The 16,778-nt window shown below is 54.7% G+C and overlaps 8 protein-coding genes across 9 annotated transcripts; 3 read left to right on the plus strand and 5 right to left on the minus strand.

Annotated features, from left to right (window-relative positions):
* Positions 1-511: 511 nt before the first annotated feature.
* CKM354_001062500 (uncharacterized protein) lies at positions 512-1,735 on the minus strand (the record flags this gene model as incomplete). Its single annotated transcript, XM_044806088.1, has 3 exons — positions 512-768; positions 885-1,463; positions 1,516-1,735. 3 exons carry the CDS (start codon positions 1,733-1,735, stop codon positions 512-514), a joined length of 1,056 nt encoding a protein of 351 aa, XP_044662023.1.
* A 1,549-nt stretch (positions 1,736-3,284) lies between these two features.
* Positions 3,285-3,770, plus strand: CKM354_001062600 (uncharacterized protein; the record flags this gene model as incomplete). Its single annotated transcript, XM_044806089.1, has 1 exon — positions 3,285-3,770. One exon carries the CDS (start codon positions 3,285-3,287, stop codon positions 3,768-3,770), a length of 486 nt encoding a protein of 161 aa, XP_044662024.1.
* A 39-nt stretch (positions 3,771-3,809) lies between these two features.
* Positions 3,810-5,582, minus strand: CKM354_001062700 (uncharacterized protein; the record flags this gene model as incomplete). The annotated part of the gene is made up of 1 exon (XM_044806090.1): positions 3,810-5,582. One exon carries the CDS (start codon positions 5,580-5,582, stop codon positions 3,810-3,812), a length of 1,773 nt encoding a protein of 590 aa, XP_044662025.1.
* A 479-nt stretch (positions 5,583-6,061) lies between these two features.
* Positions 6,062-6,974, plus strand: CKM354_001062800 (uncharacterized protein; the record flags this gene model as incomplete). The annotated part of the gene is made up of 2 exons (XM_044806091.1): positions 6,062-6,103; positions 6,309-6,974. 2 exons carry the CDS (start codon positions 6,062-6,064, stop codon positions 6,972-6,974), a joined length of 708 nt encoding a protein of 235 aa, XP_044662026.1.
* A 401-nt stretch (positions 6,975-7,375) lies between these two features.
* On the minus strand, positions 7,376-9,939 carry CKM354_001062900 (uncharacterized protein; the record flags this gene model as incomplete). 2 transcript variants are annotated; one of them, XM_044806092.1, is made up of 3 exons in its annotated part: positions 7,376-8,281; positions 8,336-9,745; positions 9,874-9,939. In XM_044806092.1, the coding sequence occupies 3 exons, from the start codon at positions 9,937-9,939 to the stop codon at positions 7,376-7,378; spliced, it is 2,382 nt and encodes a 793-aa protein (XP_044662027.1). The 2 variants fall into 2 exon arrangements, with proteins under 2 accessions (XP_044662027.1, XP_044662028.1); XM_044806093.1 differs by lacking the exon at positions 9,874-9,939 and having other exon boundaries at positions 8,336-9,127.
* Positions 9,186-9,931, minus strand: CKM354_001063000 (uncharacterized protein; the record flags this gene model as incomplete). Its single annotated transcript, XM_044806094.1, has 2 exons — positions 9,186-9,745; positions 9,874-9,931. The coding sequence occupies 2 exons, from the start codon at positions 9,929-9,931 to the stop codon at positions 9,186-9,188; spliced, it is 618 nt and encodes a 205-aa protein (XP_044662029.1).
* A 932-nt stretch (positions 9,940-10,871) lies between the features above and the next one.
* CKM354_001063100 (uncharacterized protein) lies at positions 10,872-11,830 on the minus strand (the record flags this gene model as incomplete). The annotated part of the gene is made up of 2 exons (XM_044806095.1): positions 10,872-11,171; positions 11,222-11,830. The coding sequence occupies 2 exons, from the start codon at positions 11,828-11,830 to the stop codon at positions 10,872-10,874; spliced, it is 909 nt and encodes a 302-aa protein (XP_044662030.1).
* A 1,659-nt stretch (positions 11,831-13,489) lies between these two features.
* CKM354_001063200 (uncharacterized protein) lies at positions 13,490-16,446 on the plus strand (the record flags this gene model as incomplete). The annotated part of the gene is made up of 2 exons (XM_044806096.1): positions 13,490-15,421; positions 15,472-16,446. 2 exons carry the CDS (start codon positions 13,490-13,492, stop codon positions 16,444-16,446), a joined length of 2,907 nt encoding a protein of 968 aa, XP_044662031.1.
* Positions 16,447-16,778: the final 332 nt, after the last annotated feature.

A 16,778-nucleotide genomic window follows, 5' to 3' on the forward strand; every position in this document is an offset into this window, starting at 1 on the left:
GGACCCCGCATGTACGCGTCCACTCTTCCACGTCTCGCTTGTGTTTGAGTGAAGGAAGTATAGTTCAGCCATGTGGGCATCCGTCGACTTCGGACCATCATTGCTGTGGCGGCCGAGGCGCCATACCCGATTGGGACGACAGCACTTTCTGGCGACCTCGATAACACCTACTCTGCAGGAGAACAGGAGGTGGCTATGGCACTGTCGGGATGATTTAGGGCAAGGTCTGTATGCCGGAACCTTTGCCGACGACAGTTGGTGTGTTCACATGCAGATTCAATCGTCATCATCCCTACTCCGAAAACTCGGCCGAGCAAGGTTTTGACCCTTTAGGCTTCAATTCATCTACTTCATGCTATTCCTATGCGTCTTCCTTGCACCTGCCTGAGGCGGAAAGCATTGATTCAAGAGTAATTTGAATCCAAGAGCTATTGCGGCACTTGGCTGAGCTCTTTATATTTCAATGCTTGCCCACCCCTAAACCTGCCCACTGACATCCGCAAGCCACCATCTAGCATCCGAGCGACACTGAGTTAGCGAACAGGGTGTAACTGTCAGCATTCAACACGGCTTGAGCGGTAGTCAATCTTGTGCTTGCAGCGTAGCCGTACGCATAGTCGATTGTGTTGGGCGAGTACACAGCAGAAAGATGAGTGGTCTCGTGCAAGACAGTTCCAGCTTGATCCTGTGCGAAACAGCTTCCAGTCACAGCAGGCAGGGTGTAAAAGGCCGGGCAGTAGTTCACATTGCTGGCAGATGGGACGGCATCTGATGTTCGAGGAATGATGTTAGCATATCCGTCGCACGAGTCGTCACCGTTGACAGTTCGGGGATGTATTAGACCTCGAGGCGCGGGCACGAAGAGTCTGCAGGTGATAACTTACAAGCGAGCACATTCGACGTGCAGTATCCGTAAGGGTCAGTGCAGTATGTTCTGGACACTCCGCTAGTGGATGAAGAGCACTCCCCAGCGACAGCACGCAGGCGTGCAGCAACAGTGTTGCGGGTACCGGAAGCAGTGGTTCGGAAGAAAGTGTTGAAGCGAGTCGCGGACCCGGAGGCGGCCTGGCTAGCAGCAGCGTTGGCTTGAGTGGCGCAGTTGCGGAGACCATTGACAACGGCAGTGCGGCGAGTGCCCGTGCAGTCGCTCTGAACGATTGTGCGCTTGTCAAGACGAACAACATCACCAACAGCAGCAGCAGCTTCGCCATCGATTTCAAGCGAGAGAGTGTTGGACTCGAAGATCAATGCATCACCCGTAAGCTCAGTCGAACCAGCCTCTGCATATGGGAAAACTCCATCGGCCAGGAATTCATAGATGCCAGAGGTTGGGAAGTCATAGATTTGGGCTGCTTGAATTTCCTTCTCGATGGTCTCTCCTGCTTCAAGGGTGACAAAGGCATCCGCATCAAGGTTCTGGAGCGACATGCGCTTCGTGATGCCGACAAATGTGGCGGTAGCGTCTAATTGTGAAGTCAGCCGACCGCTCTGTGTATTCAAGATCCCACCACTTACTGCCTCCAGTGACGTAGAGCTTGTCAACTGGTGCATCGTCAAGTATAGTGCCTCCGGCCAGGAGGTTGTAGGCACTGGATCCGGTGTTGGTGAGGGCGACTCGGACGAGCGTATTGTCAATCTGAGTCAAAGTTGCTTCGAGAGGAGTTGCTCGCCGATCCAGAGGGCTTGCAGCAGTAGTGGCCACCAGGACAGCAGCAGTCGCGAGAGTGAACTTCATCTTGTTGTTTGGGAGGGAAATGCGGGTGCCTCGGATCGATCGACTGGAGGCTGATGGATTCAGCACAACTGTGGTGATTGTGTCCATCTTTATACATGTTCACCAGATATCCATTGTTGATGGAGCATCCACAGCGCAGCGGAACTTTTGCGATCTTGCCGTATCGCCAGCAGTCTGTGGGTGTGCTTCGTAGCACGGCGAGTATGCCTCAAGAGGCAGTTGACAAGACTCAACGAGTGTTGGTAAAACATCGAAGATGTCGTGCGTCGTATTCTCCAGCGCGACATTCCTGAATCGTCCATCGCTATCAAAGTATCACTTGATTCGGACCAGTCGCAATGATGCGTCGTCCACCTCGTCAAGAATTACAAGCCGTCTAGATGACTTGGCTGGTCTGAAGTCCAGTCCAAGCCCATATACTTTGCTCGGCATTGGCTTCGCCATGGCAGTGGTGGTCCGTCTGTATGTCTTGCCGCATTTTGGCGATGCTTCTCGTGACCTGTCTCAGACAATGAACTTGCCGCTCGGTTCTACTTGCTCCTAGTCATGTCGCAACTTTCGATGTATGAGTGGATGCCATAGCCTGTCGCTCTCTAGACCAGTATTTACTGGAGTAGGGAATTCATCGCAAGTGTGAATATCCTTGGTATCTCTGTCATGCCAAGAGTTCGTTTTGCATAAGAATGCATACTACCTGCAATGCAGTGTCTCTACGCGAGGCGAAGGACATGTAACAACCTGCAGCCTTGGCGGAGGTCAAACCAAGTTGTGGGGCTTCCTATTGGAGGAAATTGGTGTGGAGTGGTTGCGCTCGTATCGAAAACAGGCGAGTCACATCTGGTCGTTGCCCTACGCTAGTCCTGATGCCTATCAGTATCGTTGCTGCCACGAAACACGGCGAGATCCACCATGATGGTTCATTGCAGGGCAGGGGATCTTTCGTCAACTGCATAACGAACGTCACCCCTTTGGGAAGGTTCCAAGCAAGCTTCACTCATGTCAGTGAGGCGAATAGACCTGCTGGCTGTCAACATTGCGTGCTCGCAGCACCCTCAATGCGTGATACACTAGGCGATTGTGCTTGGGCTTTCTCACAGGAATGCAACATCTCGAGAGAAGGCCAACGATATTTGGCCATTGCACGACACGAATGAAGCTCTTTCTGACACATCAATGGCTCAGGCATGCTCAGTAGCAGCAATCGTGAGTGCAGATGAAGGCGTCTTGGCTACGGAACGTCCTTGCTGTCAGACGGGAGCCGGCATCGGCCATGCAGTGTTACTAAGTTGTGTATTCTCTTGTCTCCTTCTCGAAGTGGACGTCGCCCGGCTTGGATCGACCCACTGGGTATAGTCTCGTGTCAAGCTGGCTCGTTTGCGGACTGCCGGAGTTCGCCGATTGCGATTGAGTGCCTCCGTAGGCGTGCGGTCAACAGTGCAGCCCTGCATCGTCATTCACTGAATTGAGGAGACACATTGCATCGAGTGTCAATATTCTGGCAGTCCTCCACGCGCACACCTGAATCCAACAGCACGTCTGCAGTCAAACCATGGCGACAGCTTCCATAATTGAAGACCTCGAGGTGTCACTCAGCTCTCGCAAGCAGCAACAGACAGTCAAAGCAACGGTCCGAAACGTCAGCTCCTCCACAACTTATACGATTTTGAACTGGGATACAGTTCTTGACACCCTGAGTCCCTTGGCCATGGGTACTCTTAAACTGCGACTGAAATCTTCCGAACAAGCAATAGAGGGCCCTGGAGTGCTGGCTCGACGTGTCATGCCGCCCAGACGAGAAGATCTGGTTGAGATTGCACCCAAATCTGAAGTGTCTAATGAAGTGATGTTGAAGGGGCCCTGGCTTCCGCAGGATGCGGAAGCGTACATCGTGCGGGCCGTAGGATCATGGAGAGCCGTGTGGAGGAAGCCGTTGGCAGAGATAGCCGATGCCGAGCTGGACTCCACACAAGGCGAGATCGCGGAAGGACGTTTTGAAAGTAATGACTTGGTTGTGAGTCTAGCCACACTGCAATGAGAAAATGCCAGCTGTGCTCGCAGAAGAATTGTTTGTACGTTAGGACACGACATATTTCGAGGCAGTGCGCTCGCCAGCTTGAACACTTCGGAGACGAAGGGTCTTTCCGGCGCGCTCTCCCGTAGCTCTGCCTTCAGCCATTGCGAACTTGCCGTTGACCAGAACAGCTCGAATGCCCTTCGCAGCTTGTCTCGGCTCCGCGTATGTGGCTGCATCACGAATTGTTTCAGCGTCAAATAAGACCAGATCCGCTCGAAAGCCTTTCCTGATCCAGCCACGATCCGAGGCTCCTATTACCCTCGCCGGACGTGAAGTGACATGTGCGATAGCTTCCTCCAGACCACCTTCGAAGACCGTCTCAGGCTCCGCTGCCTCGTATACTTCGCTACTTGTTGAGTGATATATGTTTCTCGATTTGCCTTGCGGGAGATCTCGTGCATAGTGTCCGAGGTACCTTGGGAAGGTGCCCCAGCCTCGAGGATGTGGTTTGGTGGAGGTCAAGATACCATCGGATCCTCCTGTGTGCCGTGAATGACGCATGATCTTTCGGACGTTGCCCTCGTGGCCTGAGTGGGACAGGATTGTACTGTTGAAATTATCTTCTTTCAGAATCTCAACATATTTGTCGAAAGGGTCCTTAGATTGCTCTTCAGCGATCTGTGCGATTGTCTTGCCAACATACGCCGATGCCAGATCCTGTTTCTGCACGCCTCCGATTTCCAGAATATCCCAATGCAACGTGCATCCATGACACCCATCTGTACCCTCAATGAGAGCCAGTCGTCTGATTTCAGCAAGCTTTTCTGGGTCATTCAGTACCTCCAATTTATCATCGGCGGATGCAGCCCAGCTTGGTAAAGTCGATGCCAAAGTTGTCGATCCCGGCAGATAGGGGTATGTGTCCAGGCTGATATCGACGCCATCACTAATAGCTTGATCGATCATCGTAATTAGCTCGTCGGCTCTTCCAGCGTTCTCTGCATAGTTCAGAGTGGCATGTGTCAGATGAAGACGTACGCCCGTCTTTCTTGCGATCTGTATCATGTCCGCATAGGCCTTAAATGCCCCTTTGCCATAGGATCGGGTATGCGGGCAGTAATAGCCTCCATACTGCTTGACAACCTTGCAGAGTTCAGCGATCTCATCATCCGAAGCGAAGTTGCCGGGTACGTAGGTCAGCCCGGAGCTCATACCCACAGCACCTTCCGCAAGAGACTTGGCCAATACACGTTGCATCTGAGCAATCTCATCTGGAGTCGCTGGACTTGAGTCCCAGCCCTTCACAAGAATTCGCAAATTGCCTTGAGGCACCAGATATGCTGCATTAGTTGCAGTCCGCTCGCGATCCAGTACATCCAGATACTCTCCGACAGTCCTCCATCGATCGAAGAAGTCTGGAGGGTCGGTAGGATTGCCATTCCAGCCAGATATCTGCTCTCTGATGCGAGCCATGCTTGCGTCATCTACAGGGCTGTACGAGATGCCATCCTGTCCGATCACCTCCGTCGTTACACCTTGCGTGATCTTCGCCTCGTGGGATGGAGTGTGAAGGAGCGAAAGATCTGAATGCGCATGCATGTCGATGAAGCCCGGGCAAAGACTCCATCTGCCGTGCTCGCAATCGACGATGTGAACTCCGGCATCCCTCATCTGTTTGAGCTCATTGGGCTCAATGTGAGACGTCGCATCACGGACAGCAGTAATATATCCATCCTTGACTAAGATACTTGCAATGAACCGGGGAGTGTCGCCGGAACCATCAAAGATGGTGGCGTTCAGAAAGGCGATATCTTGCTTGCTGAATAGCTCCATGATCAGGTGGGCTCGACTGCTTCCGAAATTCGATGGTGATCTTGCCACAGAAATGCAGTGCTCTCTGCGGATGACAACCTGTAAGGAGCCATGATCAATTGTCGTATTGCTTTGTCAGGATGGAGCTGTTGTTCGGGCAAGAGAGGAGGCAGACGTCGCCTATCTGGCACTAGTCCCGATTTGGAAAGCCGAAAGCACGTCGGCACGACAGACTCGAACGCGTCTTCACTTCTCGCTCCTCACGCGCTGAAGACTGCTTCCTAATGGCACCTTCGGTACTTCATCAAGCTCTGGAACAGAGACCTCTGCTGCGAGGGCCGGCAGCAAATTATTGCCACGCGCTCATGCCCGCACACCCGCGAGAAAACCGTTTCCTGCAGATTGTCGAACTGACGCCGGACGTCACGAGACGCGCGAGCGTGTGCATACAACCGCAACGGCCTTTTGAAGCCGTTTTCTAGCAAGAATGTCTTCCTGAGATGACCTCTCACCGGGGCATTACGCATAAAACGCCGGCGAGGGTAAAGAATGCTTACGATGCTGCTCGGAACAGAAACAGAGAGCCTCATAAGGCTCAGAGGACTGCGTATATGTCACAATTGATACAGGTCGACATTCTCATCACTCTCTCAAGTGAACTAGAGACAACCTAACGGTAGAGAGCTTTGAACGTGGATGCCTGCCCAATTGGAAAGCTCTGTGAGTGAAGCAAGATCCCTATAGCAGGTCAAAGAGTCATACGAGAAGGTCGCCCGCCTGCCCGAGGTCGATGCCGGCATCTTCCAAATCTACATAACTTACGTTTACAGCGGCAACATTGTCATCTCCAAGTACGGCGGCGAAGAGGTGTACTCGAACGACAACGATCCAGAAGGCATCATGCGCTTCCAGGTCCTGATACAGCTGTACTCACTCGCAAACTACCTGCAAGACTCCAACCTGAAGAACAAGATCATTGACTACCTGATGGGACCAAACGAGCTACCTGCCTTGTGCCCTTCGACAGCGACGATCAATTTGGCATTTGCGACCAATTCAGTCGAAAGCACCTTGTGCCAGCTCCTGATAGACACTTCACTCTACTCTTGCGACCCAGCAATCCTCAAGGATGAATGGTACCATCTACCAGAAGGGTTCATCCGCGGTCTGTCTCTCGGCTGGGCTGAAGCCAGCTGGAACAAGGGCATGACGATCGAGAAACCATCCACTGTCGCCCGGTGCAAGTATCATGAGCACGACGAGGAGACCCTCGCTGATGAGGAAGGTACCTGTGGGCTGCGTGGTGTCGCCAAGGCTACGCCCAAGAAGAAGGGCAGGAAGCCACGCAATGACGAAGACGAGTCAACCGGCGCCTGCGCTCCCTTGCTGCGAAGTAGCAACACGAGGCTGTGAATGACTCGTGATGGAGGACATGGTACTGTGTGATGCTGTACGGAGAAGGCATTCAGCGCGAAAGGTTCCATTCTCTTGGAGGCGCCACTGAAGTCGCGGCCGCATAGCAGTGACATTCGATCACGCTTCCCATGCTAGGGTATCGTGTTCCAAAACAGGCAAATGGAACGATGGGGTAGCGTTCTGCTCAGCTGTCCGCTGGTCCGCAATACAAGCGGCCGCATTACCTTGTGGGAAAACGGAAAAACTTGGTAAAACGCCCTAAGGAACTGGCAGCAGGATACAGTAGTGCAGATCGAAGAGTAACCATGTTGGCATCTGAAGCTAGTCTGAAGCTTTTCTCTCAACTCGTCGGACGCGGCCGTTCATACTACGCCCGCGGCCGGTGGGCCACAGCCCGATCAGTCCGTCGTCGATGTCGCCTCGCCATGCTGCTCATTAGCATCAGGCGCGGTGTCAGTCTCCGCGTCCGTGCCATCTTCACTTCCGTCCTTGCTGCCATCCTCACTTCCGTCCTCGCTCTCCTCTTCACTCCCCTCCTCAGCCTCCTGCAACTCCAGCAACTTCTTCTGCCTGGCTTCTTCAGCCTTCCTCTCCCTCTCCACATTCCTCCGAATGATCCTCACCTCCTTCGGATTCCACACTGCTCTCTCTTGCCTCATAATCTGCTCTTCAGTGTAAACCCTCGCTCGCCGTCCATTGTTCGAGAAACCATAATTGATCATCTCAAGAACCTTTTCCTGCGGATTGATCTTCCTGCGCATCGCTTCACTCATAACGAGTAGATCTATTGTCATGAGCGGTATGGGTCGGAAAGGACCGCCATCTTTTGGTGGGAAGTACGGCTGGTATCCTGTTTGAACGAACTTCTCCAAGCGGAGACCCAGGATGGGTTTGGACTTGTCGAAATTGTTGCTGAGTTGACCTGTAGCAGTATTCGGACCGCGGTATTTGTGTCTCATCCACAGTTTGAGGATGTCGATTTCTTCGATCGGTCTGCCGTGGCCAGCGCCATCGGGTGCCCAGCCACGGAGGACGCGCCAGAGGGGTGTGAGAGAGTTTTCGGCAAGGAGGATTTCTTTGAGGGCGGAGCCTAGGGGCATACCGTTTGCCCAGCGGTTTGGAAAGACGGTTTGAGAGGGGTGATTGACGGGGAAGAGGTGGTAGCCTGGGTCGGTGAAGAACATGTCGAGTTTGAGGAAGAAGACGGTGGCGAGTTTGAGGTGGCAAGGGGAGATGTAGCGTTTGCTTTGGATGCAGGAGATGCGGTGGGTGTTGAGGGGGAGGTCCATAATGAACCAGAGGCGCTGGAGAGAGGGTTAGCTTGGGGTCCTTTCCAATGCGAGATGTATGTGGCTCACCTTCATCGCGTCTCTAGTCTTTGGCGGCACTCTGAGTGCTCTCGTCGCAAGCTGGATGAAAATGTCCTTCACAACTCCTTCACGCCAAACGACCATCTGGAGCCAACGCAGACTGGGCACGTCTCGCGAGAAGAGATTCATCTGCGCAATGTCTGGGCCGAGATGGTCTGACTTTGCTTTCTGCCTCTTGATGGGATCTTTGATGCAAAGTTCAGCATAGTGGCGCCATGGGAATATCAGCTCCGCACCGGGTGACCATGTTCGGACGCTGGCTAAAATGAAAGCCGTGTAGTTCTTGTTGTAGTACCAGTGAAATTTCTTGTCGATGGCGTACCAGGAGATCAGAGATGGAATGTCCAGATAACTGACCAGCGTAATGATCAATGAGCTATCATCTACGAAGGCGCCAAAGAGACTGAAGTTTTCTCGTCTTGCTTTCAGCGCTGCCGAAGTGGTCGGACTGCCAATCGCAAGACTTGCGGGACCTGCAGTGGCTGCTACCAATGCTTGAACCGCTGGAGAAATGTGTTGTGAAGCTGTCAAAGGGGTATTTGGTGAATGGGCGGGTGAGACCGGCGTCAAGATGGCCTCGCGCTGGACTTGGGTCTGCGTATGTTTCAGACGTGGTACGCCGTTCTCGTCGTACTCGATCGTGACTGTTGATGCAGGCCTCGAGCGTTTCTGTGGCGGAGGCGCTCTTTCCTGACGAATGAGCTGACCTTGGAGCTCTTCTGATCGTCGTCGCTTCTGTAATGGTACTCGAAGGCCGGCCGCTGGATATGAATCTGTCATTCTGCTTGCGGACACCGTACCTGGCGACGGCCGCACTCCCGCCGCACTTCCGCCCTCCTTAAAAGGCATCACCGGCGCCGCCCTTGGCTTGGTCGTCATCAGCGCCAAAGAGGTGGTTGAATGCTTGAGGATGGGACTGTCGGACGGTCTTTCCGGGATGCTTTGGATCGGGGATGTCGAAGTCTTTGGGGGTTCGCCGATGCGAGTCGTGTTGGGTTCCGTGGACGGGATGGAGTGGTGCGACGGCACCGCGAGCGTTGGGTTTGAGGATGAAGTGTTCTGGGACATAGTCGGAGTACGGGGTTGGCTGGACTCGCTTCTCTGGACCGTGGTGGCTGTAGTCGCTTCTGATGGCGCTTCCTTGACCGCTGGAGGACACGGTGGAGCGGGATTGGGAGCGGCGGCGACCGCTGCGCTCGCTCCGAGAGTCGTATCGTCGTCGCGGGTGGCGGGCTGGTGGATCATCGTCGTCTCGGTGTCTGCTGTGGTGTCGATCTCTGGATTCTCTGAGGTCTTTGGAGAGAGCATCAGCTTGGGCTTGGGCCTGGCGCTCGGCCTTCTTGCGAGATTTTCCTGGTCGGTGGAAGGCTCCGTCAAATCCCTCGTAGTGCGACCAACCTGCAGAACTCGTCAGTCTTCCACTTTGCTGGTTGATCAATGTGGGCAGCAGGAGGCGCGCGAATGCACTAGAGGGTCGTTCTAGATCTTTCTGTGCGACCACCATCCTGTGCTTTTGAGAAACTTACAGCACCAAGAGGCAAGGAGGAGGGATCCGGCGAAGTAGTACAACGACCCGATGCCCATTGTCGCATTCGCGGTTGTTTGTTGATGATGGATTCGAAAGGGTCGTAGCCGATCAAACAGTGCAGTTGAGGTTGTGGTCGAATTTGTAGAAGCTCGAGTCGAGTCGCCGCTTCACTGGTGCGAAGATTAATATTGTAGTCGAGAAAAGCAGCGAGGCTGAGGGATGTTGTTTGTTTGCGTCGCGAAGGTCATTACGTAGTGAGGCCGCCCTTTTTGTTGCCTTGGCGAGTGTGACACCAAGTGAACGTCGCGGTGAATTTGCGGACGCAGAGCAATAGGCTCTGATTAGCACATGCGGTGGCGGGACTAAGAAGCCGTGCTCATGGTCCAATGGGACTGAGCTTGAGGGCAGCACATGTTGTGATACGGCTAGACGCGTTGTTGCAAGAGGCTGAAGCGAATCCAATTCGACATCAGCAGTGAGCAGCTCCACGGCAGTGTGGCGAAGCTGCGGTGCCTCAGAAGGCAAGCAGATGAGCTGTCAAGATCAGAAGCACTGTCAGGAGTGAATAATCTGCCCAAGAACCACTCAACTGGATCAGGAACAGTGTTGATTCTCGTATCCGGGTATCCAAATTGTACAATGCTCTTGCGAGCTTCTGATCGTGTTCTTCGCTAATTCCAAACAAACGTACGCTGGTTGAGCGTTGGTATCACTGGAAGGCCTGTTGAAGCGCAGGCCTGTTGAAAAGACCTCTTCCGCCGGAATTTCGCCTTTTCCTGTACATTTCCTCAACGCCCGCAAAATCCAAAAACCCAAGGCCTTTTCAATGAGTCCAACGTACGAGTCTCGTCCCGCCTGAACCGGACCGACAAGCCACGCCGGTCGCTGCTCTTCCACCAGACCCCAAAATGCTCCACCACTGTATGCAGTCGCTGTTGCTATCCATCTGCTCTATTGACAGCCGCGACTCGCACGGCGCGGAACTCCGAATGCCGCTCAGGTTTTGATTAGGCTCAAAAATTCCTCTCTCGTTTTGGCACGCTTCCTCAAGGCGCCAAGCATGCAGCTTGTGACTGTTGATGATCCAGATTTCTGCACTCCTCGCGCGCACATGCACATGTGAGTACATTCCATCACAACGCCAACTCCCTGAGGATTGAGGACATCCCGGAGTGCCATGGCGATCTGTTTCGTTAACCGCTCCTGGACTTGCAATCGCCTGCTGAACATCTCGGCGATTCGCGCCAATTTCGAAAGCCCGATGACCCGATTTGAGGGGATATAGCCAATATGCACCTGATCATTCGGTCAGCGCGATCCTGTAATACTTACGTGGATACGACTACCTTTCCAAAGAAAGGCACCAGGTGGTGTTCGCATAGCGAGAAGACCTCGATATCCTTGACAATCACCAGCTCGTCATGATTCTCTTTGAAGATAGCACCGTTGACAATGTCTCGTAAATTCTCCTCATAGCCTTTCGTGAAGAACATCATGGCCTTCGCATAACGCTCCGGTGTGCCGTGCAGTCCTTCCCGTTCTGGATCCTCGCCAATGCATTCTAGGATCGTTCGCACTGCACCTGACAGCTTGTCAAGCCTTGCTTTTGCTTTTTCGGGATCTTCTCTCTCTTGCAGTCTATCGAGTGCTCCCACACTGGGGAAGGACAAGCCGTCGAAGTCGATCGATGGTGCGCCGGTAGAAGGAGATATTGAGCGACTGGTCGTGGGTGGGGTCAATGGTGCCCGGTCTACAGGAGCGCGGGGCTCTACGCGCGATTTGAGGGCATCGATCTGAGCGTCGTCTACCTCTTCGTATTGTCTCGAGGACTGGTTTTGCGACGTGTGTAGCGGGACAGTCTGCGCTAGTTCGTCCATCGAGATTGGTTCTCTGCGTGGACCGAGCCCACTCGATCGAATTGCGGCCAGGACAGTCTCACGTTCGGAGTCAGACATGGGTGAGGACTAGAAGGGTGACTCGCGGGGTTGTGATGATTTTAGATTGTGGATTGTGGCAGAACGTCTTCGCGGTGGGGTCGAGCTAGAGGAAGTAGTTGGAGAAGGCGGCTTGAATGTAGTAGAACAGACGATCCATCGTAATATCCAACACTACACTCGCCGACCGATCAGACGAGCGAGCGAAACGAAGCGCGCGAAAACTTACAGACTTCGGTCATTGTCTGACGGGACCTGCGCCGCCCGTTTTTAGCCGAGTTCCGATGCAGGGCGCTGGCAAGCCGCTCTCGTCGCGGTTTTCTGCCCTCTGCCCGCCTCAGACCACTCCGCTTCTGCACCCATCGCCCACCCACAACTCTCACTCCGGCGCCATCTCGATACTCTGCGCGCGAGGGTCATGGCACTGCCACTCGCCGTCTTTCTTCCTTCTTCCCAGTCATCGCTGAACGCGCTCGGCCATTGCTTCGCCGGTCGGGATGATTTGTCCTAGTCCCTCCTCACGCGCACTTTGCGCGGATCTGGAAAAGAAAACCCATCGTCACTTTCCGACGACAGCTCTTGTTCATCTTTATCACGAAGACGCCCTGCGCGGCTTGAAGTACATGACCAAGGACGAAGTACCAGTGTCGCGTCACGCTGCCCGGTGCAGGATATCTAACCCCGTTGCTCGCTGCCTAGATAGTTTGACCTGACGTGATGCTTTGATGCCGCGAAAGCGACGGGCGATGGAGTGCTCGTCTTCGATAGCAGCGCCCTACGCGCGAGCTAGAGCAGCAGCCGCAGCTGGAAGATGGGCGTGGGCCTCACGTGGGTGTTGCCCTCACAGACGCACGCGCGGACTGTCGGAGCAACTGCAAAAGGACATGGACCTACTGAGACGCGGACTCCTACATGTTCCGGAGCACTCGACAGGGAGTATGAGCAGATGGTCCATCGGCCAGCGTCCGTTGCACAGCACCGCCCGCGACAACTTTCCGCTGAGGACATAACTGCTGGTCGCTGCAGTTGACAGCGTCAGTCTTTCGGACCCTCCGCCACTTGCGAGCGCCATGGACTGCAATAGAGGCGAACAGACACAATGGCATACCGCTGTCAGTGAAGCAATGGCTCGCATGGGGCGTGACATGCAGTGAGCCGTCATGCGTGAGCAGCATGGGACCTGACCTGCTCGAGGACTTGGTCGAGGACGATGACCTCGCTGTCGGCCTGCAAGCACGTGAACTAGATTGTAATTCTCGACAGCCTCACGGCCGACGATACGCTTCACGCAGCACGAGAAAGGAGGGGCGGCTGTTGTGCTGACTATCGCAGGGACATCATTGTTTGCATCAGACTGTGGCTTCGTCTCGCCTACGTGGGACTCGTCCGCGAAGAAAGGCTGCGTGAACCCGCAAAGCCAAGCCAAGCCTGGCTCGCCGATGGATGAGGGGCGACTTGCATCTCGTAACAGCGCGCGCCCGAGTCAACACCTCCAGCCTCAGGACGGGACATTTTACAGGCCTGCGCGTAGACAGAGACAGCCGGCGTGGGCATGGGAGCCGAGTGCAGGCGGCAGTATCGCGTTTCCCTCGTGTCGTCGTGATCGGCGTTGCTTCGTCGGGCCGCATCTCTACCTCTCTTGCGCCCATCTCTTCTACCTCCACACCTCCACCGAGCCCCATGGATCGCGAGACGTCGACGGGAGTGGCCCCGGGGAAAGAGAGCAGCACGCAGTCGAAGAGCGCCGCCGCACGACCTGCTCGCACCGCGCAGCCCGACCTGCAAAGTTTTGTGAAGCTGCCTTCGCCCGTGCCAGAGGGCATCAGCATTTCTGAGCCTATGCCACAGCCCGAGCCATCGCGCTATTCCAGGTCGCCGCCGCCCCGCCATCATCACCATCACCACCACCGCTATCGCGAGCGGAGTCGGAGCAGGAGCCGGCGACGGTCGCGCTCTCGGGGCGCACGCAAGGGCGGAGACGACGACTGGAGACGTCCTTCATCTCGCCAAGACGACCACCGAAGCTCGCGGTCTCACTTCTCCACGTCGCACAACCACGACGCATCCGCCGACCGCTCCTTCCACCACAGCCGCCATCATCGCACCGAAAACACTGCTCCCGAATCGGGCTCGGGCCGCCATCACCATCGTTCAGCAGAGTGGGATGAGAGGAGACCGCGATCGCCGACTACGACAAAAGACGGTGACAGGGTAGACAATAGGCGCACTGGCGGAAGGTCAGACGACTTAGCTCATCGAAGATCGCCATCGGCATCATCAAGCTACTACGAGGACGGTGGTCGTCGGCGCCGAGATCACTCCTCGGAGCGACATCGCGGAGAGCATCGTAGCAACAGACGAGGCTACGACCCCAAGGCCTCGCGTTCACCACGCCGCCCCCGGAACGCAGAGGTTGAGCAAGGCCTGGGTGACAACAAGAGACTTCCCGAAGGTGAATCTCGCTCGAGGCGCGGTTCGCCACCTCGAGATAGCAATCGAAGCAGTCGGCGCGAAACACGATCGCCTCGCGGCTACCCATCGCAAGCTGTCAGCCGTGAAGGCTCGCTGACCGCTGCCAAGTCCGGCGAGGAAAGTGCCCAGCGATCCCACAGCCGCGAAAGTCATCTGTCCCGGGCGACCGAGCGAAAGGAAGACGACGACATGTACGGTCGTGGAGGCTACGGGCCCCGCTATGGGGGCTACCACAACAACCACTACAATCAAGGCGGCTACAATTCAAATTCACCGTATCAGCAACAGCAGCAGTCTTATGGCTACCCCTCATCTGGCCCCGGTTACTACCAATCTCAATCTGGAAAACAGTATGGCAGTGCTTCGCGTGACAGCTTTCCCCGTGCACCACCTCGCGGGGGCGCAGCAGCAGTTCGAGGCACCGGCAGAGCTCACTTCGCAAACTTGTCATGGACGCCTGGTGATGGCACTAAGGGAGGTCACCTGGTAGAGCCACAAAAGCCTAAGGAGATCTCTGAGCCCAAATCCGTGGTTCTTGCGCCTGATGCCGACGATGATGGCAACCCTTATCGACCGCCGGCGGAGCTTCGTGCCGAGGATGAACATGCAGCGAAGAAGCGTAAGGTTGATCTTGCAGCCCCCTCAGCGCTTGGTGCGGACCAGAAGACGGCCGAGCAAAAGGCGTTGGAAGCAGAGAGAGAAAAGAATAAGATTAGCTTCTCGATCAAAGGTCGGGCAAGCAGGGTAGCTGCCGAGGAGAAGGCACCGGTCATACCGAAGACGGAGACGTCCCCACTGGTCGCGAAGAAGACGCCTGCTGTGATATCTCCACTGGTGCAGAGCAGTGCGCCCGCGAAGAGCTCCAATTACGTCGGCAACACTCGCGTATCGGACTTGTCACATCCTCGTCGACCCGAGCCGCCGGCCACTCGCAAAGAAAAGGTCAGAAAGAAGAGGCTCAAGCCCAAGCCCGAGCTGAGCGACGATTTCAAGCAATCCGAAAGTGTCTATTATCGCAAGACTGGCAACGAGTCAGTGGTGGGTAGTGGCACATATGGCAAAGTGTACAAAGCAATACACGTCTACACCGGAGGCATGGTCGCACTCAAAAAGATTCGTATGGAAGGCGAACGTGATGGCGTAAGTTAAACTCTTGCTCGTCTCTATCAAGAAGACTAACAACAATTTAGTTTCCCGTCACTGCAATCCGAGAAATCAAGCTGTTGCAGTCTCTTAACCACGTGAATGTGGTCCCGCTCCTCGAAGTCATGGTCGAGCGGAACGATTGCTTTATGGTGTTCGAGTATCTCTCACACGATTTGACGGGCTTACTCAACCACCCAACATTTGCCCTTACGAATGCGCACAAGAAGCACCTTGCGAAGCAGTTGTTCGAAGGACTCGACTACCTTCATAGGAGAGGGGTCCTGCACCGCGACATTAAAGCTGCGAACATTCTGATCTCCAAGACTGGTGAGCTCAAGCTTGCTGATTTCGGTCTTGCACGTTTCTACCAAAAGCGTCAAAAGCAAGATTACACCAATCGCGTCATCACTATCTGGTATCGCAGTCCAGAACTCCTACTTGGCGAGACTCAATACGGTCCGGCGGTCGACATATGGAGTGCTGCTTGTGTCCTGGTCGAGATCTTCACACGGCATGCCATATTCCCGGGTGATGGCAGCGAGATCAACCAACTGGACAAAATATACAACGTCCTTGGAACGCCGTCGCGTAGTGAGTGGCCTGGGATTACCGAGTTACAATGGTATGAACTGCTTCGGCCCACGCAGCGCATGCAGTCGACGTTCGCAGAAAAATACCGGGAGCGCGTCTCACCTGAAGCTTTTGAGCTCCTGCAAGCTATGTTCCTGTACGATCCGGCGAATCGACCTACGGCTGCGGATGTCCTGGAACATCCCTACTTCACTGTCGAAGAGCCAGAGCCAGCCCAAGTCGTTGAGTTGGCGAACTTGGAAGGCGATTGGCACGAGTTTGAGAGTAAGGCTCTACGGAAGGAGAAGGAGAGACAGGAGCGGGATGCGAGACGTGCGGCTCGAGAGGGCGATAAGCGTAAGGCAGAGGAGACACCTACTGGCGCCGCACAACCCGATGCGAAGAAGCTGAAGGCTCCGGCTGGACCTAGTACGGAGGCTGCGGCATAGGAGTGCGTTGTGACAGGTAGAATTGTCCTGATTGTAGACAGAGGTGTAATGAATGAATTGGCAGTACAAGCCAGAGAACAGCATGAATGTATCACCGGCCATCAACGAAAGTGTCTGTGTATTAATCACGACTTCTCGTCTCACGAGTCGTTTGGCTGAGTTCCGTTCTGAGTAATAATACAGCCTGCCTCGCCGGCATGCGATCCTGTTACGTCCATTTCTTTTGCCCGCCAATTCAATACAAGGCAATCAACCAAACCACCTGGTATCACAATAGACGGCTAACTACTCCATAAAACGCCAAATCCCAAGCTTACCCAGTTGCTCCCAGG

The sequence above is a fragment of the Cercospora kikuchii genome (assembly GCF_019650295.1).
Source record: "Cercospora kikuchii DNA, contig_00007, whole genome shotgun sequence".
Lineage (NCBI taxonomy): Eukaryota > Fungi > Ascomycota > Dothideomycetes > Mycosphaerellales > Mycosphaerellaceae > Cercospora > Cercospora kikuchii.